The sequence below is a fragment of the Leopardus geoffroyi genome, chromosome A1, assembly GCF_018350155.1.
Source record: "Leopardus geoffroyi isolate Oge1 chromosome A1, O.geoffroyi_Oge1_pat1.0, whole genome shotgun sequence".
NCBI classification, from domain to species: Eukaryota; Metazoa; Chordata; class Mammalia; order Carnivora; family Felidae; genus Leopardus; species Leopardus geoffroyi.
The window spans coordinates 112,540,578-112,565,418 of record NC_059326.1 but is presented as its reverse complement, the minus strand read 5'-3'; the positions used below and the strand labels follow the sequence as shown (position 1 = coordinate 112,565,418).

Genomic DNA, 24,841 nt, shown 5'->3' with positions numbered 1-24,841 from the left:
GAAGGGAAATTGGCGGTTAAATGAAAATACCCCAGACTCTAGATCTAAATACTTTTTCAAAATCCAACTAAGCTACACTAAGCTAAACAAAGAAAAACACATCAACTCTCTTACAAACAGAATGAAGAAACACTACATTCTGAGCCAATCTCCCACCAAGGAAGGAGGCATGGTATATCCATTTCCTATTGTTAGCGCACACAAACAGATAACACAGCCAGTCACAGCGACTGGTCAACTCACCCTTTTTACAAGTCCATTCAGTCAAAGACGTTAGGTCAAAAGAAAGTACCGAAAGAAACCCCCTTCCCCCCCAACACACACACACACACACACATAAAAAGACCCAACAGACACATAAGCAGGTTTTGAGATTTATTAAAATAAAGTATTAGCAAACAATATGCAAAAACAAAGTTCTTAAGAGTTATGGCTTTGAAAAAGCACAGTATAGTAAAACCTAATACATTTTTATAAGTATCAAAAAGGTAACAGAATTGAAGCATATTGCTAGAATTTCATTTTCTACCACATAAACAGAAGCAGAACAAGAAGCGGACCTATACTGCAGCCACTGGTTTGGTCTTTATCATCTGCATATGAGTATCTTTTTAAGAGAAGATGGGCAGGTACACACATACATCCAGTTCTCATGATTACAATCCGATCCAATTTTAAAATAAGTGATCCTTAAAATGCAATTTTAACCAAACAGATTAAGAAGACAATAGCTTGCCCAACTATTATCTTCAAGAGTCCCTACATATAAAATACTTCGTGAATAAATCAAAGCAACATTATCTCCAATGATATTAGAAAGGAATATCTGACTCTAAAAATGTCTTCTTTATAAGGAAAGTGGGATTGTTTGGCCTCACTGTACTTTTATTATAGTTAATACCAGCTAGTATCAAGAAGGCACTACTTATTAATGGGGGGCAAGAATCTACCTGTACACAAAATTCTGAACTTTTTAATAACAGTATCTTCAAATAAATCCTTAGAGGACAATGGTTTATAATGATTGCTAACAATTTCAAGAATTGAATTATTTGGATGAAAACCATGCACACCTTTTTCACTCTGCCATGAATGACAGAAGAAACCTACTCTATGGCTGGATGTTTTCACCCAAACATCCCATCATTTGTTTAACAGCAATTGCTACCAGCAAATATTGTATCACACGCTCTTACTTTAAAAAAAAAAATTGCTATGTAAAATACCTCTCACTGGTTTTTACAAACCATCCAATTTTAGGGTAACACTTCAGTTGTAACACAGTTGTATTTTAGAAGTTAAGTTTCTATTGTGAATAATCCAATAAAACAAAGGCTTGATAAACACTGTTACCTCTCATAATTAGGAAATGCTGAACTATAACCCAGTGAATTCTAAAGAACTGTCCAAGCTTCTGTCCAGCAGGCAAAAGTCTTTATGCAGAAGAAATGCCTTGAATTCTCACTTTCCATACATGCATCTTCTGTGCGAAGAAAACCTCTCCCAAATCCCATCTCTATCAAAGAGGAAAATGCTGCTGCTCTGGAGGAAATGGGTCTCAAATAAGAGCCTGCCCCCCAGAAAGCTGCCCTAGTTAGTATCTCAAGAGACCACCCACAAACCAATGTATAGGAAAACTACCTCCCAGAAAAATCACCAAACATGCCTGAAACCACCATGCTAACTACTATCTTAGAAGATCCTTGCTTATCTAGCTGATGGGTATGAAGAGAACACATATTTATATTCCTACCTGAGAGAGTGAACAAGGATTTAAGTAATACAACAAAGAAGGGCTCTGATCCTCTTAAAGGTTAACAGATCCAAAACTGAAGTCATCATCGGAAGCTCAATTATCAAGAGTCTTCCTTCTTCAGTAAGTATAAAAGACATTAACACATTTTAAGTGGGGAAGTGATAACGATTCAAAGGAACACTGAGCAAACAACCATAAAGAGAATAAAGAAATGGATCCAAGCTGGCATATCAGATGTTTTCTAGAACAGAAATAGAGTACTTAAACAGATACCATCAGACTTTCTGGAGGTTCTCTGCTACTGGCAGGAGTTCATATTCTCTACAAATCTTCTTCAACAGAACACTGTGACAGAACTGTTTCCCACAGGTTCCCTGTGAGCTCCAGTTCTCATCTTGACAAGAGATTTCAGATGGGACCACGTCTTGATCATTTTACATCTTAAAAGGATATCTTACTCTCAAATGTTATGAAAAGTATCAAGTAGCTACATCCTCTTTCTATACTATTAGGTATAGCTCACTGAACTACCTAGGAATCTTACTGTGGATTTCAACTAAGAAACCCAGCCAATTCTATTACCATAGGTTCCTTACATAATAATAAAATGTGAAAAATGATTTATATTCTGATGTATATACTTGACATTTTGATTGATGTCTTAATCTCTAAAGAAAAAGTGTTAGCTTCAGAAGATCAATAACATGCCTAATAGTTTACATTCTAAAATATAAGCCAGGCAATACCAAACAGACCATAATACTTCATTATACAAACACGCTGGTCCAAATGCAACTCTTAAATTGTTTTTCCAAATATTTTTTTCTTGGGTTAATTCATTACTCAGATGAATTTTCATTCTATTTCTCTTTTTGCATTTACCAACCTGGTTGTAATTTTATTATTCCCAGGCTCTACTCTTTTCAGCTTGCAAATATTAATATGAAATGTCTGATTGTTCTAGTGGTGATGTTTTCATAAATTTGACCATGAAACATTCCAAAGTCTAAATAAAAATTTAAAACTGTAATTTTCTGAAATGGTTTCTTTCAGAAGTGTCTTCATTGGTCAGAATTTTAGTTTTTAAGATCTCACTGGCAATTTTTACTTCCCATCCATAGATTTTGGACACACCCTGGAATTACAGAAGCAACGGTCAATAGCTTCAGTAATGACCTTCATGAGACACAACTCCTTAAGGAAAAGACAGAAAAGACCAATCGCATAAAATCTCAACAACTCTAAAGACCATAACATGAATAAAAACAATTTTTAATTAAATCAATTGAAAACATCAATAAAACAATTCAACAGTTTCCACCAGTTCAAGTCCATGGAAGTTGATTACACGTATCCGTCATTCAACCTGGGTGGTTTCTTCCTACACATTTGTTCCAAAGATAATGCCATAAGCCTGGTAAGTAAAAGAACGACATAAATAGCTAGGTTCTAACACTAGGCAAATAATTCTCTTTCATGTGGCTGACACAAATGTGGAAGATTAAGAATGCAGGTCACATAAAACTTACTTATGTTGAAGGCTCAGGTGACTGTCAGAAAGTATCCTTTGACCCAGCAAAGGACTGTGAGCTGAAACATATATGGCACTTCATCTGACAGAACTAAAGCCATCCACTGGCTGCACTTTGTAAAAGCAATAAATAATGTCACAGAAAAAAAGAACTGTATTCTCCTTTCCTCAAAAAATGCAGAAAGGGCAAAGGAGAGAAAGTCAAACCAAACTAGCACTTTAAATAGAAGACTGACATGGCTCCATATACTTTCAAAAGGCACCAGAAAATAGCTTTCTCTGAGAGGTAAATTAGGTCACTTTTTTTCAAAATAACATCTTTGTTCTCATGCCATAACCAAGTGTCCATTTGGCTGCTCTCTAGAAAGAGAGGTTAAAAGTCCTTCCTTCAAGCATGACTGAACGAACAGGTATTTTAGAGTTTTCGTGTCTTTCCTCTCGGAGGACTAGTGTTCTGGGACATTAGCATCCATGGAAGTGCTAATAAATGGGAAAAAACAGAGCATACGTGGGAACTGAGAGAATAGTCTGCATTCTCTGATACGTGACTATTTCAAAATCAACTATCTCAACAACCACTGCTTACTCGTTTAAGTACCAGACCAGCAGCCCCAACCCAGGGTCAGACCGAAGAGGTTCTTACGGCTACCGCACACAGGTCCTTTCCTTACTAGGGGCAACTGACGCCAGTAAGAGCAATGGGAGGAGTGTGTGACTTTCCAACACGAGTGACACCCAGAGAGTGGTAGGCAATTAGAAAGGCACCTTACATTGGAGCTACAGAATAACAGTCTTATAAACTAGGTCGAAAATACAAAAAAGGTAGAAAAAGTCTAACTTCCTACAACTGTAATCTATAAACCGCAGTGTTTGTTAATACAAAAGGGGTACCAAGTGAGTAAGGATGAGCATCGAAGTCCAAGTCACTTGAGTGTGTTACACAAAAGGTTACACTAAAAACTGTCACCCATCAAAGTGCAAAACAGAAGATTAATGCATGTCAAAGTTAGAGTTCTTGCAACAGTGGCCAAAAGTAGCCAAGCTGAACAAGGCCGTGCATGCACTAGCTATAAAGTAGTACTCGGGACAGACTCGGAGTAAATGACATATACTGGAGATCTGGTGTTTACAATAATTTTTCTTAAAAAAAGGAAATGTTTTACAAAAGATATACTGAATGAAGCCACAACAGACTGACAAACACTTAGCTGTAGTAAATGTACATTTTTATGACATCATCTAGAAAACTATCACTTTGCTTTTACTGAACACTACTTGTGAGAGCAGTGCATAGTGTTCCTTCAAATAGAAGATTTTTTTTTTTATAGTTTCTTTTCAGCTCCTACCACATGCTTTCAGAAAACAACGAACTACACTTTCTTAACACTGGTAGGACAAAGAAACTGGAAAAAGTACATTTCCCGTAGGGTTAAAAGTAGAAGGGAAGAATTTTCACCACATACTTTCTTTTTCTATTATAATTTTTCATCATGTGACGCATTATAATTTTCCAAGAAACTGAACAAGTAACAGGTTGTTGGGACAATAAGGCAAAATTATGTTCCAGTTTAAGATCAACGCCAAACCTGTGAATTTGGGGTACAATACTTCTACTTTACATTTTTCACAACACTTTTGAGAGTTAATCACATGAACACGAATAACAAACAAATGTAGATTCGTCACAAAATACAAATGTATTGGTCACAATTATGTAGAAAAAAAAAAAAGCTGTAATATCTGTTTTCCATGTAAGCTCACAGTATCTGTACTGAAAAGTTTCCCTAAAATTAAAATGAGTCCACGAATAATATAATTGAAAAGACTACTTCTGCACTATGAGACGGAAGATATGGGGTTCAGAGGGGAACCCATCTGAGTAAGGACTTTATCCAGCCACTGAAGAGGCCCATGAAGATGAATCTCAATCCAACACGGGGTGCTGGTAACATCCTGCCGGTGATATTCTGCTCCCCAGCCCTAAGAAAATGAAAAGATATCACAGCAAAGCCTTCTTTAAACTGTAAACCAGTCTAAACCAATTTTAACATACTAACAAAAAGATACTTTAACAATAGAGATCACCAAACCAATCTTAGGATTCACCATGGAATTCAAAGCAACAGAGTTGCAGAACTTTTGGAAAGAGATAGGAGTCCCTTAATAGAAATCCTTGGAACAAGATAGGTTTTAGAATTCTTTTTTTTTTTAAGTTTAGAAAGTTAATACAGTACAGTATCTCATAATTAAAACATAAGTATTTCTGCAGTGAGATACATTCTCACTTAATGAGATAAACAAAACTTACAGTCTCATGTACATTCACATCAGATTTTGTTAGGAAAAAGCTTTTAGTTTTTAGGTTTGGGGTTTTTTTTTTTTGTTTTGTTTTGTTTTTTAACTATCAGTTAAGGAAGGCACTGTAGATCTCATCAATGCATGCAAATGTAATTAATGTAGCTGGGATGAAAGAAGCTGGAATATTTTAACCTAAAACTCTAGATAAAGATTAAAATATATTTTTTCACTTTTATTTGCCTGGATTTACCAAATCCTCTGCTTTACTGCTTAAAGTAGTGCTGGCATGGATAAATTAGGCTTAGGGGTGGTGGAGTAGAAATTAAATACACAAAAGTTAGGTTTCTATGGAGAGGGGCATGCCTTCGGGGCTGCTGATAAAGTGATGCATAAAACAGACCTATAGCAAAACAGTAAGGAAACACTGGACTATTCTTCTGAATGTCAAAAAAAAAAGTCCACATGCAGCATTTCACAGATGCTCTTCTTTGGCTAAATCCGTAAGGATCAAGTGGATGTAGTACAGGATGTTTAAATGTATCAACTAAAACTCTTCCCTAATTTTACTCATGAACCATCATCTTTGGAATGCCAATGAAATCAGGCCAAGAGCAAATGATAAATTTGAAACATTCAACTTTGCAAATCCTTAATAACAGAGGTTAAATACCTGGAAGATAATATTAGTATTCTGAAGAATTTTTTAAGTCACTCCAGTGGGATCTAATAACAATTGAAATTGCAGAGGTTAAAGAACTTGAAAAGCAATTTTAATGTGAAATGCTTTCTAGCAATTTAGTCTTTAATTGAAATTCTTTATAAATTCAGCCCCTATTCATATCAAAATCATTGTCAGTACTATGCATTTTATAATGTCTGGATTATAAAATTACTACTTAGACCTATTGAGTGGTTAAAGCCTTAAATTCAACAACATCATTTAAAAACCTATTAAGTCAAGTCAAAAGTAAATCCCACCTGGCATTTTAAGAATTACTTTTTAGAATCATAACCTATAGAAATATGAACTACATATTTACAGTGACTCAAATTAAGCTACAGCTTACAACCCACTCACCTTGACAAAACTCATTCGAATGGTACACATTTTGGTGAGCTCATACACCGCCTCAAACCCATGGTTGACAGACTGAGCCAGAAGCTGAGCGAACTCTTGATTGTTAAAAATTTTGAGGCTGCAACTGCTGGGAATCTTACAGACAGTGGTAGGATGAAAGCCGTGATGAAAGTTGCAGTTCCTACTCTGTACAAATATGCTGCTGTCACTGAGGCACTCCGCGTACACCTCGCCACCAACGTAGTACAGATGAACACCTTAAAAAGACGAGCATTCCGAGACTCACCTTAATAAATCAGTATAATGAAATCAAAGAGGCTGTCTGCGGTGCAACCAAGAACACCCACTAATCCACAGCAACCGCGCAAAGTCTGGAGGTAGAAGCTACCACTAGAGGGCCTATGGTGCCGAAGATAAGGAAGAGGTTAATGTCTGCCTAAATTCTACAGTGGTCCTCAAGTAACCAAGACTTAACCCTCAGGCTGGCAGATTATTACGTTTATCAGTTCTTAGGTTGTCTTCTCTTTGCCAACAATCACTTGTTAGCTCTATGAGAGAAAGCGAAGGCAAAAAGACAAAAAAGGCACCTATGATGAGTCCTTTCAAAGGAAAGCTGGCGCTCTTAACTATCATAGAGTCAGTTGGCAGAGTGTTTTGCACTCTTTTTACTAATGGAGGGTACAGCAGCATTCAAAGACCCTAAATCCTCTCTGCTGTCAGCACAGAACCCCCCTGGGATCCTCTGTCCCCCCTCGGGATCCTCTGTCCCCCTTCTCTCTTGGCCCCGCCCTTGTTCGTTCTCTCCCTTTCAAAATAAATATATAAACTTAAAAAAAAAAAAAAAAAAAAAAGAGACCCTAAACCACATATGTAATTTCAGTTCACAGGAAGGGGTTCTAAACAGATTTATTTCACTTGCCCTAAAAAGAATGTTTTTTCTATTTAAAAAATATATATGTAAATAATATATAAATGTAATTTCAATATTAAAACTTCAAATTATGTAGTTAAAGTTTAGGTTATTTCCAACTTTTCACTACCCAAACAGTGCTAATAAGACCATCTTTATAACACATACCCCATACACATGTGAGTCACAGACTTGTATCAGGCTGTGATATGAAAAGCTGTGTTTTGTTTCTGAGCAAATAAAAATGGCACACAGAAGAAGGGATCCTAGAACTGGGTACTAGAAAAAAAGGGAAAACAGATTCCAGAACTAAGAATTCACCAAGTAGATTTCTCTTAAATTACCCTACTGTAGTGCGAAAATCAATGCATAGAAGTGAGGCATTTCACCTATAAAATTGCACCAAGATGGCAAGAGTCAAAAAAGAATGGAAACTTTCTTTTCAACTTATTTTTGGCCATAGTATTTTGCTGAATCTCTTCTACAAGAAATCACTTTACAACGATAATTATGTACATCTTCTCCTAACTTGGACTAAGACTTTCTCAAATCAAAGAAGCCAAAAACAGCAAGTGGTAAAAACTACACTTCTTAGGAGACAGGTAATACACTCCACCTGGGATAGGTTTCCTTCCTGGCCACTTGATGCATGGGACTCTGCCCTTTCACTGAGGTGTGGAAAGTTCCTTGTTTGTTGTGGCAACTGTCTTGCAGGATGAAATATAAACAAAACCTTGTTACCTGAATTTAAAAGGCAGGAGGAATAGTGGTGAAGCCACTGGAAACTTGTATAATTCAAATTGGATTCCCTACCTGTAACCCGGCTCCTCCAACATAAGAGAAATTCTTACAAGGCACTTCAACTCAAAATACTCCACAAATACCTCAATTAATAAATTCTACTCTTCCACCAGCACTCCTATATTTCACAAATATTTGCTGTGTATTTACTATGAGCCAGGCACTGCTGAAAATACTGTTATGGACAATGCGTATTTCTGTAAAGCTTACATTCCAATCAGGAAGATACTCAAAAAATAAACACAGAAATAATATAATTTCAGATCCTAAGTACTAAGAAGAAAAACTAAGCAGGATAAGGAAAAGAGGACTGATTAGGTCTTAATACATTCACCAGCAGAACTGGAGAGCAGCACCCATGCTCTAGGCTCATCTTCTGCACCAGCACCTTCCATGATACATGGTAAATGGCAAGTACAGCAAAGGACTCATTTCAACTGAACGCAGGGAAATGACAAAATTACCTTTTCCAATATGTCGTCTAGTGTTTTCAATTGTTGAATTACGATTAACGTTTGACAACAGCCCCAAGCAGAATCTACTTTTGTTATTTGAAGGGTCTGTGAATCCATCCACTAACACGCTAGTAGAAGATGCATGAAAAGCCTCCCCAACACGATTGTTTAATTCATAGTAGACAATTGAACACCAATGTTTGGGCTCCTCATAGGCAACAGGCTGAACATCTGTAAACAAACCAGACAAAAATACAAAAAACAAAACATTTAATGAGTGAATTAGAAACCCCAGATTCTTTGTTTCCCTTTAACCAAACCCAAGCACTCTATGAAAAATACTTTCAGATATTCCACTTAAATCTCATTGTTCCTCCCTGGCTTTGAGTCTGTATCAAAAAAAAAAAAATGCCTTGAATATGATGATTTGAAAAATTATCAAATACAAATACAAGGATAGGCAACATCACATTAATTTTTTTTTCTTTAAAATTTTTATTACTGATGTATAGTTGACATACAATATCACTTTAGTTCCAGGCATACAACGCAGTGATTAGATAATCCCTATACATCACTCACCGCTCACCACAATACGAGCAGTTACCACCAGTCACCACACCACATTATACAACACATGTGTAAAATCATATGGTATTTGTCTTTGTGACAAATTTGTATTTGTGACTTATGTCACTTAGCAGAGTAGCCAGCCTCTAGATCCATCTATGTTGATGCAAAATGGCAAGATCTCATTTTTATGGCTGAGTAATATTCCACTGTGTATAAATCTCCTTTATCCACTTATGTACCAATGGACACTTAGGTTGCTCCCGTATCTTGGCTATTGTAAATAATGCTGCAACAAACACAGAGGTGCAGATATCTTTTCAAATTAGTGTTTTCAAAAAAAAAAAAAAATAGTGTTTTCACTTTCTTTGGATAAATAACCAGAAGTGGGATTACTAGAAAATACAGTGTTTCTATTTTTAAATTTTTGAGGAATCTGAGTATTGTTTTCCACAGTGGCTGCCCCAATCTACACTCCCACAAATAGTGTACCAGGTTCTCTTTTCTCCACATCCTCGTCAATCCTTATTTCTTGTCTTTTTGATACTAGCTGCTCAGCCTGGTGTGGGGTGTGTCTCACTGTGATTTGATTTGCATTTCCCTGATGATTAATGACACTGAGCATCTTTTCGTATGTCTGTTGCCATCTTTATGCCTTCTTTGGAAAAATGTCTATTCAGATCCTCTGTCCATACATGCAGAAGACATATCTGGTACAGGACTATTATCCAAAATATACAAAGAACTCTTAAAATCCAACAAGAAAATAAATAACCGAATTAAACAAAATGGATTAAATACATAAACAGCCACCTCATTCAAAGAAGATAGACACATAACAAATAAGCATATGAAAAGAGGCCCCACATTGTATGCCATCAGTAAATGCAAATTAAAATAGCAGTAAAATACCACTATAGATGGCAGTGACATTATAGGGACATATAGGGACATTAGAATGGCCAAAATCCACAAGAGGGCCAACACCAAATGCTGGTGAGTATGTGGAGCCGTAAGAATTCTGATTCACTGCTAGTGGGAATGTAAAATGGTACAGCCACTTTGGAAGACAGTTTGGCAGTTTCTTACAAAACTTAACATACTCTTACCATATAACCATATACCAGCAAACACGCTCAGTATTTACCCAAAGGAGCTAAAAATTTATTCCACATAAAAACCTACACATAGATGTGTACAGCAGCCTTATTCATATTTGCCAAAACTTAAAAGCAAGCAAGATGTCCTTCGGTAGGTGAGTGGATAACAAACTCTGGTACACCCAGATGACAGAATATTATTCAGCTCAACAGAGACATGAGCTATCAAACCATGAAAAGAGATGAAACTTAAATGCATGTTACTCTGTGAAAGAAACCAATGTGACGAGGCTGCATACTAGATGATTCTAATTAGATGACATTTTGGAAAAGGCAAAACTATGGAGACAGAAAAATTACCAGGAGTCAGAGGGAATGAAGGATGAATGAGGGATGAGCAGGCAAAGCATAGAGGATTTTTAGGGCTGTGAAACTATTCTGTATACCATAGGTATACTTCCATATACTTCGCTACTATTCATTTGTTACAATCCACAAAACACACACCAAAAACGGCCTCTAATGTAAATTATCAATTTGGGATGATAATGATGGTAAAGACAGGTTCATCAATTGTAAGAAATGGACCACTCCAGTGTAGGGTTTTGGTAGCTGGCCAGGCTGTGCATGTGTGGAGGCGGGGGTGGGGGTGGGAGGTGAGAATGACCTGTACTTTTATACTCTTATTTGCTGTGAACCTAAAACTCATATAAAAAATAAAGTCTGTTGAAAACACACACACACACGCTCACACACACACAACTAAGTGAGCATTAACTTTGGTAAAAGGTGGTATACATACTAATGTTAAAGGCCAGAACTGCCTACGGAAAAAGATTTATACATCAACTATCGGCCAAAATCTTATTGTTGTGAAAGTCAACAATTCCTAATGGATGCAATGGACGGGAGGGACACATGAAACTCTTCTTCCAATGCTCACAGGGTTTCTTTCTTGAGGCTGAAATGAGGAAGATAAGTGATGAACCCTCAAGTTTTCTTTCAAAAAAGACAGACATAAAAAAATGTCCAAAAACCCTTAAGAGTGGCTATGTGGCCGAGGCAGGCCATGCAAAAGAATTGGTTAACTTTTATAAACTCAGCACTGGTTATTCAACTGCAAAGAATTCAGATAAGCAGGACCAGAGAAAAATAAACCAATGTGGACCCATAAAGAGAAGTCCTAAGAGGTCAGAATTTAAAGAAGTTTATACAAAAGATGGAACAGGGAGGGGCCCATAACCAGACACAGACAAATGAGTTTCAGGCAGTTTTAAGAATAGTATCAGGAAAGCCAGAGCCAAGCAGAAGCTTGCAGAGAAAAAATGCTAAGCACAACTAAAAAGACAATTTTGGTTTGGAAAAAAAGAAGAGAATGAAGAGCTTTGTCTCTGCTCAAGGCAAGGGACACACTGTCAACTGGCAATTCAAGGTGCTACAGTTTAACTCTGAGTTCCCTTCTGTCACCTATCTGTCAAAGAAAACAGAGAGAAAAAACACAAAATAGGACTGAAATGACAGGAAACTTCGGTGAAAAAAGACATCTAAGGAGGGCAAGAAGACTTGAGTGCCAAGTTCCTCTAAAGGGACTAAGCTGTTAGGCCGAGACAAACAGTACAGCAAGGAGTGTCTCACACACAACAGCAGGAAACTGCACTCTGCCCTCTGCACAGTCAGGAGAAAGAGGAAAAGGAAAATGACAGGTGAAGTAAATCCTCTCCGTATTTTCAAGGAGGATGAGAACACCATTCACTGGGTATTTCCTGACGCGGTATGCCATGGTCATTACACAGAGCATCTAATCCAATCAACAACTAACAATTCCTGTGCAGACATTCTCTCTGTTTAATTTACAAATGGAGAAAGGGAAGCTGAGAGATTTAAAAAGCCATCTTAGGCTGCAAAGCGAATAAGTGGAGGTGCAAGAATTCACATCCAGAAATTCATGCCTGAGACATTTTGATCCAAATGAAGGGAGATTCTATGAATTACAAGAAAATTAGTATGACAAAATTCCTAGATAAATTCTAGACTTGAAAAAGCAAAGATATTATTCACACATTAACAAAACTACTAGGGAGGCCTGAAATTTAACTATTTTGAGAAATGCGGGGGTCCTGGGAAAACACATGTGACATACACTCATATGGTATCATCACAAACACACGCAAAGTACACATAAACACCATCCTTTTAAGAAATGTGTAAAATGGCAGTACCTTACTTCTTCTAACTGGTCATATACTAAGGAGTTTAAGGTCTCAAAACACAGTGACTTTAGACAGACAATGAGATACCACTTCACACCCATTAGGATAGCCATTACATAAAAAAACAAAAATGAAACAAAACAAGAAACATGGAAAATAACAAGAGTTGGCAAGAATGTAGAGAAATGAGAACTCTAATGCCCTGCTAGGGGAAATGTAAATGGTACAGCCGCTGTGGAAAAAAAGTTTGGCAGTTCCTCAAAAAGTTAAACAGAATCACCACAAAATCCAGTCATTCTACTCCCAGGAATAGGATCCAAATGAATTAAAAGCAGAGAGTCGAATAAATACCTAGACAACAATATTCATAGTGGCATTATTCACTATTCTACCAAAAGGTAGAAACAACCCAAATGTCCATCAACCGATAAATGGATTAACAAAATGTGGCACAGAAGTGCATATAATAACGTGCATACGAGAGAACACATTCAGTCTTTAAAGACATGAGATTCTGACACATGCTATAACATGGATAAACCTTGAAAAGATTAGGCTAAGTGAAAGAAGTCAGCCACAAAAAGACAAATATTGTATGATTCCACTTAGATAGGCAAATTCAGAGACAGAAAGTAGAATGGCAGCTACCAAGGAGCTAAGTGGAGGGGGGATGGGCAGTTACTGTTTAATGGGAAGAGTTCTGTTTGAGACAATGGAAAGTTCTGGAAATGGATAGTAGTGATGGTTGCACAACACTGTGCATATACTTAAGGATACCAAATTGCTCACTTTACCAACAGAGCCCTCAAAGTATATGAAGCAAAAACCAACAGGAATGGAAGTAGAAATAAAGGATTCAACAGCAATAGTTGGAGATGCCCCAACCTGCAATCTCACACTCTCAATCACTGATAGAACAATTAGAAAGAAAATAAGCAAGGATACAGAGGACCTGAACAACACTACTAACTTGATGTAACTAAAATCCACAGATCTTAAGACATCCTATGGTATCAAAATAAACAGTTTTTTTCCCACAAACACATGGAATTAGTCTCTAAAATAGACCACTGCTCTGCCAGAAGCTGGCAAACCTTCTCTGCCCGCTAAATCCAGCAAGACACAAGAAGGATTAAATTCCATGACCAAGTGAGATGCAAATATTTTAGATTTTGAAAGCTACAGACTATCTTTGTCACGTATTCATCTTTAACAACTTTTTTTTTCATTTTTTTTAATGTTTATTTATTTTTGAGAGAGAGACAGAGTACAAGCTAGGTAGGGGCAGAGAGAGAGGGAGACACAGAATCTGAAGCAGGCTCCAGGCTCTGAGCTGTCAGCACAGAGCCCGACGCAGGGCTTGAACTCACGAACCGTGAGATCATGACCTGAGCAGAAATCGGACGCTTAACCAACTGAGCCACCCAGGCACCTCAACGACTCTTTAATAATCTAAAAACCATTCTTAGGTCACAGGCTGTACAAAAACATGCATAAAACAATTCTCAGTAAGTTTTAAAAAGAACGAAACTCATACAATTTAGGTTCAATGCTTTATATTCCCACAACGGAATTAAATTAGGAACCAACAGAAAATACTGGGGAAATCCTGAAATATATGGAAACTGATGAACATGTTGCTAAATAAACAAAGGGTCAAAGTAAGAAATCACAAGGGAAATTTAAAAATATTGTGAACTGAATAAATCTGAAAACAAAACGTATCAGAAGTTAAGGGTTTGAACTCCTATGCTAAAAAAGAAACAACTCAAACCAATAACCTAAGATTTCACCTTAAGAAACTATAGAAAGAGAAGCAAACTAAGGCTAGAGTAAGCAGAATAAAGAAAATAAGACAGACTGGACTGGAAATCCGTGAAAAAGAGAAAAGCTGGTTCTTTCAAAAGATCAACAAAATTAACAACCCTTTAACTAAAAACCAACCAAGAAAAAAAGAGCAAGACACAAATTACCAAAATCAGAAATGAAGACATCACCACTAACCCCCACAGAAGTACCACAAAAAACTTTATGTCAACAATTAGACAATCTAGACAAAGTGAACAAACTCCTAGCAAGATACAAATTACCAAAACTGACTCAAACAAACAAACAAACAAAAAACCCAGAGACTCTGAATAGAATGACAGAATCAAGGAAATTGAACAGGAATTAAATTTCCCCACAAAGAAAAGTCCAAGCCCAAATATCTTCACTGGTAAATTCTATCAAATATTTAAAGAAGAAATAATACAAACAAACTCTTCCAAAAATAGGAGGGAACAGTTACCAACTCATTCCATGATGTCATTATTACCCTGATATCAATGCTGAATAAAGACAACCGAACAAAACTGCATACCACTATCCCTTCCTCATGAATACACAAGTAAAAACACTCAACAAAATTATCAGTAAATCTAATCTAGAAACATGTAAAAAAAAAGATTATACACCATACGGAAATATCCCAGGAATAAAAGATTGGTTTCAAGTTCATGTAATACACCTTACTGTTAGAAAAAAGAACAAAACCTCATCTGATCATCTCGACAGATGCGGAAAAAGCTTCTAACAAAATCCACCATCCATTCATGGTAAAAATTCTCAGAAAACTAGGAATAGAAGAGACCTAGTAGTTTACGGCCAGAACAGTGGTAAGTACAAGTGGTGAGAGCAGGCATCCTTGTCTTTTTTTTTCTTTTTTAATTTTAGTTAGATAACATGCAGTGCAATATTGATTTCAGAAGTAGAATTCAGTGACTCACCACTTACATACAACACCCAGGGCTCATCACAAGTGCCGTTCTTAATACCTGTCACCCACCCAGACCATCTCCCACCCACCTCCCTCCATCAACCCTGTTTGTTCTCTATCGTTGAGTCTCTTGTGCTTTGTTTTCCTTTTTTCTCCTCCCCCCCACCTTCCCATATGTTCATCTGTTTTGTTTCTTAAATTCCACATGAGTGACCTCATATGATACTCGTCTCTGCTTATTTCGCTTAGCATAATACATTCTAGTTTCATACACGTTATTGGAAACGGCAAATTTTCATTCTTTTTGATGGCTGAGTAATATATTCATAAACATAAATGTGTGTGTGTGTGTGTGTGTGTGTGCGCGTGCGCGCGTGCCACACACACACCCCACATCTTCAATTGTATGGGGAAAGTAATCTAGTGTTTTACCATTAAAGATGGTGACAGCTGTAGGTTTTCATATATGCCCTCTAATAATACTAATGAGAGAGAGAGAGAGGTTAAAAGGCATCCACACTGGATAGGATAAGTATAATGCTGTTTTTTATTTACCTGTTCCTGTATTCATAAGACCCTAAGGAATTTGCATACACACACAAAAAAACCCTACTAGAATAAATGAGGTCAGCAAGGTTGCAGGTTAGGGGATTAATATACGAAAATCAATTGTATTTCAATGTATTTAATTAAGAAGAAACCAAATATGAAGTTCTAAAGAAATTCTATTCCCTCAGGAATGCATCTATAAAGAAAAGCAAAAGTAAAACAATACTGAAAACTGGAAGATGTAAATAAATGGGAAGACATATCACATCTGTGCACTGGAAGACGATGGCAAACCTCTCAAACTGATTCAGAGATCCAACATGATCTCTATCAAAATCCAAGGAAGGAATTTTTGGGAGGCAGAAATTTACACACTGATACCAAAATGATACAGAAATGCAAAGAATGCAGAAGTGCTAAACGATTTTGAAAAAGAAAACATTCTTCTCGCTTTCAAATTTCAAAAAAACACTTCTCGCTTTCAAAATTTACTATGAAGCTTTAGTAAGTATCCTAGACTATGAGGTATAGATACACAAATCAATGAATGAGTTGAGAGTCCTGTAACAAACTCTTACATATATGGTCAATTGGTTTCTGAAAAACATGCCAAGGCAATTTGTTGGAGAAATCGTAGATACCTTTCAACAAAATAGTGCTAGACCCAACTGGATATCTACATGCACAGAGAGGAATTTAGATCTTTACCATACAAAAAGTTTACCTCAAAATGAATCACAGACCTAAATGTAAAAGTTAAGGCTATAAAATTTCTAGAAAAAGACGAAACAGAAACTATTTTCACAACTTTGGGATAGACAAAGATTTTCTAAATGCAGCACCACAAGCATGATCAAGAAAGAAAGAACTGGGGCGCCTGGGTGGCGCAGTCGGTTAAGCGTCCAACTTCAGCCAGGTCACGATCTCGCGGTCCGTGAGTTCGAGCCCCGCGTCGGGCTCTGGGCTGATGGCTCAGAGCCTGGAGCCTCTTTCCGATTCTGTGTCTCCCTCTCTCTCTGCCCCTCCCCCGTTCATGCTCTGTCTCTCTCTGTCCCCCAAAAAATAAATAAACGTTGAAAAAAAAATTAAAAAAAAAAAAAAAAAAAAGAAAGAAAGAACTGACCAACTGGACTGCGTCAAAATTAAAAACTTGCAGCTCCTTCTGCCATCTTGCAGCCTGTGGAGGCCTGGTGGGAGCAGGACTCCTAAAATGACAAATATGTCTGAAGGCTGTGGTCCAAGGCCATTTGTGCTGGCTCTAAGCGGGGTCTCCAGGACCAGAGGGAGCACAAAGCTCTTCTTAAAACTGAAAGTGTTTATGCTCGAGATGAAACTGAACTCTACCCTGGAGAGAGATGTGTTGATGTGTACAAGGCATAGAACACAGTGACTCCTGGTGGCAAACTGAACAAAACCAGAGTAATCTGGGGAAAAGTAACTCATGCTCATGGAAACAACGGCATGGTTTGCGCCAAATTCCAAAGCAACCTTCCTGCTAAAGCCACTGGTCACAGAATCCATGTGATACTGTACCCCTCAAGGATTCAAACTTACTGAAAAGTAAATAAATAAAGGTATAGAAAAAAAATAAAAAATGTTCATGCCTCAAAAGAAAATCCAAAAACAAGCATTAAGAAAATGCAAAAATAACCCACAGACTGACAGAAAATGCCTCCAAATCATACATCTAACAAAGGAATTCTATCCAGAATATATAAAGAACTCTTACAAGTGAACAGTAAAACAAACAACCCAAATAAAAAATGGGCAAAAGATTTAAGTATTTCATGAAAAAAGATGTATGAATGGCTAATAAGGACATAAAGAATGTTCAATAATCATTACTCATTATGGAAATGCAAATTAAAACGAGACACCACTTCACGTGCACTAAAATCGATAGAGTGGTGATAAAAAGATAGAAAGACTGACAATAACAAGTATCAAGAGCATGTGGAGAAACTGGAACCTCCTATGTTACTGGTAGGAATATGAAACAATACTGCCACTTTGGAGAAATTGGCAGTTTTCTTAAATAGTTAAATTTATCATATTGAGTCAGAAATTCCATTCTTAGGCATTTATCCAAGAAAACTAAAAACAAAGCCCATACAAAGACTTACATGCAAACGTTCCAAAAAGTATTGTTCATATGAGCCAAAAACTAGAAATAATTCAAATGTCCATCAACTGATGAATGGATAAAAAAAATGTGGTGCATCCGTACCATGGAATATCATTCAGCAATAAAAAGGAACAAACTACTGATACGTGGTTCAACGTGAAAGAACCTTGAAAACATTATGCTAAATCAAAGAAGCCAAGATGCACAAGACTACACATTATGTGATTCAACATACACGAAATGTTCAGAAAAGGTAAATCTATATAGACAGAAAACAGTCTAGAGGGTCTCTGGAGCTGACGAAAGGAACAGGGATAGACTGCAAATAGGCACAGGGGATCTTCTAAAAAGCTTATGAATACGTTCTACAAGCAGATTGTGATGATGGTGCCAAACTTTATGCATATTACTAAAAATCACTGCATCGTACACTTCTAATGGATAAATGTTAGGGTATATAAATTATGCTTCAATAAAGTTGGTTTCTTAAAAGTGGCTAAAAAATTAAAAACAAACAAAATAGCAACAACAATAAAACATGGTATTTTTCTCTTACCTCTGCTGGAGATACTGGGCATAATCTGAGGAATCATGTTATTGCTTGTATCCATGGGCTGGGAATTATCTTGACCCATTTGATCATCTGGTGGCATATAGGCAGGAGGAGGAGTATCAGCTAAGAAGAAGAAAATGAGCCAAGTTAAAATCCCAAAAGAATAGTTAAAACCTTCATCCTGCTTACATGTATTCTTCAAGCATTGGGAAGTTCCTAAGATCACCAGCAGAATTTTTAGTGAACATTACAGACAAACAAAAATGTAGGACTCTATCTTAGGGCATGAGAAAATGAGAAAAGACAATACACCCATTAGCTACTGAAAACTTACAAGTTCACATGTATTTGGTCCAATCCAAGAGAGTAAGATCAGTGCTAAAATTCCCTAAAATAGAATTCAAGATCAAGAATTTTGTCCTTAGCAGTGCTATTGCGGGGTCACAGGGTAGGTCTATTTTTAATTTTCTGAGGAACCTCCACACTGCTTTCCAGAGCGGCTGCACCAATTTGCATTCCCACCAACAGTGCAAGAGGGTTCCCGTTTCTCCACATCCTCTCTAGCATCTATAGTCTCCTGATTTGTTCATTTTGGCCACTCTGACTGGCGTGAGGTGATACCTGAGTGTGGTTTTGATTTGTATTTCCCTGATAAGGAGCGACGTTGAACATCTTTTCATGTGCCTATTGGCCATCCGGATGTCTTCTTTAGAGAAGTGTCTTTTCATGTTTTCTGCCCATTTCTTCACTGGGTTATTTGTTTTTCGGGTGTGGAGTTTGGTGATGCATAGGGGCACTTGTACCCCAATGTTTATAGCAGCACTCTCAACAATAGCCAAATTGTGGAAAGAGCCTAAATGTCCATCAACTGATGAATGGATAAAGAAATTGTGGCTTATGTACACAATGGAATACTACGTGGCAATGAGAAAGAATGAAGTATGGCCTTTTGTAGCAACGTGGATGGAACTGGAGAGTGTGATGCTAAGTGAAATAAGCCATACAGAGAAAGACAGATACCATATGGTTTCACTCTTATGTGGATCCTAAGAAACTTAACAGAAACCCATGGGGGAAGGGAAGGAAAAAAAAAAAAAAAAGAGGCTAGAATGGGAGAGAGCCAAAACATAAAAGACTGTTAAAAACTGAGAACAAACTGAGGGTTGATGGGGGGTGGGAGGGAGGGGGGGGTGGGAGATGGGTATTGAGGAGGGCACCTTTTGGGATGAGCATTGGGTATTGTATGGAAACCAATTGGACAATAAATTTCATATATTTAAAAAAAAAAAAAAAGAATTTTGTCCTTATGTGCTCAGAATTGTATGCTTGGAGAAACTACAACTATTACAAACCAATCTGAAGGATGCAGATTATCCTAGTTTGAGTACATACCCACAGAGACACTTTTATTTTTTATTTTTCTTAAAATGTTTATTTATTTTGAGAGTGTAAGAGAGAGTGTGTGCGAGCAGGGAAGGGCCGGGAGGGAGGGGAAGAGAGAAAGAGAGAGACAGAGACAGAGAGAGAGAGAGAGAGGGAGAGAGAGAGAGAGAGAGAGAGAGAGAGAGAGAGAGGCAGAGAGAGAGAGAGAGAGAGAGAGAGAGAGAGAGAGAGAGAGAGAATCCCAAGCAGGATCCACGTTCAGCATAGAGCCTGACACGGGGCTCCATCTCACAATTGTGACATCATGACCTGAGCCTGAATCAAGAGTCAGACACTTACCCAACTCAGCCACCCAAGCACCCCTAGAGAGACACTTTTAAATTATCAAGATCATCACAAACTGTGTATTGTTAATGAACACTGGAAAATACAGTGGTCATACAAAATGTACCAACACGAACAGCAGCAAAACACCTAATTCTTTTGCAACATCCTAGAATGGCTGTCATGTCTTACTAAATGACTAGGTAATTCTCTTAGGAAACTGAATGTTAACTAGAAAATCTTTTGAGTTCCAGCACTCACAGTTGACAATCATTGCAAAAACTAGTTATATCTTTGTCTCGGTAGCTATAAATACTGAACATAATTTGTCTCTCACCTGAAGGTTTGTACAAAATATATTTTGTACAAAATATATTTTGAGCAAGAACTGCAATCAGACTGAATTTAGGACAAAGTACGAAAATTAGTTTTTAAACAAATACCTAAAGGCAAGTTAAACAGCTGACACTTAATTCCTTTTAGAAAGACAAAAAATAAATAACTGCATCAACTGATATTTCACTGCAGTAGAGAAACCAGAAATAATATACTTCCCTATGGCTCCATCTGCAAGAGTAGGCATTCAAAGTGAGAAAACAATGCGTCCATATGGGACACGCCGTTAACAAAATTTGGGAACTTTATAAAATCTACTTATGATCTTTCTCCAGGCAAACCAGTTCATCAGACCTAATTAAAGATAACTGGAGTGCATTTTAACCTTCCAAAGTCTATGATGACGTGACAATCAATAAAGTTAAAAAAGCAAAGACTTCAGAGTCAGAGAAACCTAGGTCTTAAACCTTAGGCAAGGTCCTTAAACTCTTAGAGCGAATATCAACTTCTTTCTCCACCTATAATAACAGGAACACTATCTCACATTGTTGTTCTGAATTAAATGTAATACACTATCTTTCATCATAGTACCAGTTACACAAAAGGCACTCAATAAATGGCACTTCATATCATAAATTACATGAAAATATTTAAGTCAAATATGGCTACTTCCATATTTTGGTAGAACTTTTATTATTTTTTAATGTTTCTTTCAGACAGACAGACAGAGAGAGAGAGAGAGAGAGAGAGAGAGAGAGAGAACAAGCATGCACACACAGGGGAAAGGCAGAGAGAGAGGGAGACACAGAACTCGAAGCAGGATCCAGGCTCTGAGCTGTCAGCACAGAGCCCAATCTGGGGCTCGAACTCATGAACCGCAAGATCACGACCTGAGCCAAAGCAAAGCTGGCCACTTAACCACCTGAGCCACCCAGGTGCCCCTAGAACTTCTATTTTTAATTCCTGGTAATACAGAATTTAGTTGTTTGGTCCAATAAATGATCCAGTGATAATTAAACAACATTTCTATTTTTCCAGATTACCTACTTTACTTCACAGTCATCGAACACAGTCTTTGTCTGTCTTCAGAACATTGATAACCTATTAGAATACTCTGCCTTTTGGGGCGCCTGGGTGGCGCAGTCGGTTAAGCGTCCGACTTCAGCCAGGTCACGATCTCGCGGTCTGTGAGTTCGAGCCCCGCGTCGGGCTCTGGGCTGATGGCTCAGAGCCTGGAGCCTGTTTCTGATTCTGTGTCTCCCTCTCTCTCTGCCCCTCCCTCGTTCATGCTCTGTCTCTGTCCCAAAAATAAATAAACGTTGAAAAAAAAAATTAAAAAAATAAAATAAAATAAAAAAATAAAAAAAAGAATACTCTGCCTTTAACGTGTATAGGACCCCCTATGAAACCTTTCAACTTAGCAGCATTTGGCTTCACTCTGAAGTCACAGTGGCAGCCACTCAGTGTAGTTAGTTGTACATATATATTTCTATAATCTCATCCATTCATTTAATAAATATTTACTGAGGGTCTATCATATACCAGGCTCTGATGCAGGCTCTGGGGATGAAGCAGTAAACAAAAGAGGCTAATTACCCCCTTTTCATGGAGTTTGTAGTCAAGATAGGGAGAGGAGGGAAGGGCAGAATATAAGATCATCTATATTATGTTGGACTATGATACATACTATATACAAAAATCAAGCAGTGAGAGACAGAATGTAGGATGAAAAGAGAAAGTGATTTTTGTTTCATTATTCTTTTTTTTTTTTAATTTTTTTTTTAATGTTTTATTCATTTTTGAGACAGAGAGAGACAGAGCATGAGCAGGGGAGGGGCAGAGAGAGAGGGAGACACAGAATCTGAAGCAATTCCAGGCTCCGAGCTGTCAGCACAGAGCCAGACGCGGGGCTCAAACTCAAGAACCGTGAGATCATGACCCGAGCCGAAGCCGGACGCTTAACCGACTGAGCCACCCAGGTGCCCCTTGTTTCATTATTCTTAAAGGATCATCTCCCCAAAACTGTGTTTGCTTTTTTAAAAACATTCAATTTATTCAAACTAAAAAAAACAAAACCAGTTCATCCATTTCTCCTACCCCTTGTCTCTGGCAACTACCAACCTGTTCTTAGTATCTATGATCTTGGTGTTTTGTTATTGTTGTTGTTTTTCAGATTGCACATGTAAGAAAAATCTTATGATATTTGTCTTTCCCTAACTTACTTTACTTAGCGTAATAGCCTCAAAGTCCAGCCATGTTGTCATAAATGACAAGATTTCATTCTTTTATGGCTGAATACACCACCATTTCTTTATCCACTCATCCCTCAGTGGACACGCAGGTTGCTTTCATGTCTCGACTATCATAAATAATGCTACAATGAACACAGGGGTGCGTGTTTTCAAGCTGGTGCTTTTGTTTCCTGCAGGTAAGTACTGAGAAATGGAATTAACAGATTATCTGGCACTTCTGTTTTTAATTTTTTGAGGAAACTCCATACTGTTTCTCACAGTGACTGCACCAATCTGCACCAACAGTGCATGAGGATTCCCTTTCCTCCACATCCTCGCCAACACTTGTTATTTCTAGTCTTTTTGATAGTAGCCACTCTAACAGGTATAAGGTGATAGATGACACATTTTGGTTTTGTATTTCCCTGAAGATTAATGATGTAGAGCATATGTGGTGGTGGTCACGTACATGTCTTCTCGGGAAGAATGTCTATTCAGGTCCACTGCCCATTTACTAATTGGAATGTTTGTTTCTGTGCTATTGATTTCTAGGAATTCTTTATATATTTTGGAGATTAGTTCCTCATCAGACAGATGATTTGCAAATATTTTCTCTCACTCGGTTGGCTGCCTTTTCATTTTACTAATGGTTTGCTTTGCTGTGCAGAAGCTTTTTTGTTTGATGTCATCCCACTGTTTCTTTTTGCTTTTATTGCCTTTGCTTTTGGTGTCAATCCAAAAGCCAGCACTAACCACTGTCAAGGAGCTTCCTGCCTATGTTTTCTTCTAGGAGTTTTATGGCTTAAGGTCTTAGGTTCAAGTCTTTAGTCCATTTTGAGTTAGTTTTGTGTATGGTATCAGTTAGTGGTTCAGCTTCATTCTTGCGCATGTGGCTGTCCAGTTTTCCCAACATCATTAGTTGAAGAGACTGTCTTTTCCCCACTGTACATTCTTAGCTTCTTTGTCGTAAACTAACCCTCCACCTAAATGTGGGTTTATGTCCAGGCTCTCTTTCCTGCTCCAGTAATCTATGTGTCTGTTTTTATACCAACACCACACTGCTTTAATTATGATATCTTTAAAACTGTATGTTAATTATACTTCAATTTTTCCAAAATTGTTTAAAATATTACTGTAGCTCTTTGAAATCAGGGAGTGTGATGCCTCCAACTTTAGTCTTTCTCAAGATTGCATTGGTTATTCTAGGGTCTTTTATGGTTCTATACCAATTCTAAATTTGTTCTATTACTATGAAAAATACAGCAACTCTCCTTTTTAAAAAACATATGGTCCATGGCAAAATAAAATCTAAAACTCTTCTGGATATCAAACAATTACCAAAGGATATAGTCAAAAATAGCTACCTCTTAGCATGTAACAGTTCACCCAGAGGGCCAGTAGTATAAAAACAACTGCTGATTCTCGAGGAGTAATTTTTTTGTATTAATAAAATAAATTCTTACCTGGGAGCTGAAATGGACTTCCTGGTCCAGAACTTGCTGGGGAATTGGGATATGTGCTGCTAGCGGGGGAAGGCGGATAAGGGCTATTTGGAGATAAGGGGAAAGGAGTGTTGTTGGGCTGGTGGAAAGAATCTGGAAACGTTGCATTTTGTGGCATGTGCGGCTCGTTGTGGCTCAGGTTTCTAAACTGAACCAAAAGGCTGTGTTGTGGATTGAATTCATTGTGACGAGGCACTAATACTGGAGGTAAGACTGAAAGACAAAAATCAAAAGTCATCTGTCAGCAATAACTAAAGCAAACATCCCATACACATTAAAGGGTAGATAGAAAGGATTCAGTACAATTATAAGCCTATTAAAACAATTCACTTTCAGGAAGGGCTGCTCTGTAGAACCTTGAATGTGTATTT

At 37.5% G+C, this 24,841-nt stretch overlaps 1 protein-coding gene, 1 long non-coding RNA gene and 1 pseudogene across 3 annotated transcripts in view; 1 reads left to right on the top strand and 2 right to left on the bottom strand.

The window, feature by feature from the left end:
• Positions 1–362: 362 nt before the first annotated feature.
• The window catches only part of SMAD5 (SMAD family member 5), a 51,066-nt gene continuing 26,587 nt past the window's right edge, over positions 363–24,841 (bottom strand). For both annotated transcript variants that reach the window (XM_045489757.1, XM_045489768.1), the window contains exons 3-7: positions 24,432–24,683; positions 18,698–18,817; positions 8,839–9,060; positions 6,664–6,920; positions 363–5,267 (exon numbers count right to left, since the gene is read on the bottom strand). In XM_045489757.1, coding sequence (XP_045345713.1) covers positions 5,124–5,267; positions 6,664–6,920; positions 8,839–9,060; positions 18,698–18,817; positions 24,432–24,683 — 995 coding nt within the window. In that variant the 3' untranslated portion in view covers positions 363–5,123. The remainder of the gene's footprint in view (positions 5,268–6,663; positions 6,921–8,838; positions 9,061–18,697; positions 18,818–24,431; positions 24,684–24,841) is intronic.
• Positions 12,891–15,633, bottom strand: LOC123604093. Its single transcript, XR_006715217.1, has 3 exons — positions 14,720–15,633; positions 13,671–13,674; positions 12,891–12,903 (listed from the first exon to the last, which is right to left on the bottom strand). It is a non-coding gene; the product is annotated as an uncharacterized LOC123604093 (long non-coding RNA).
• On the top strand, positions 16,850–17,591 carry LOC123580065 (annotated as a pseudogene).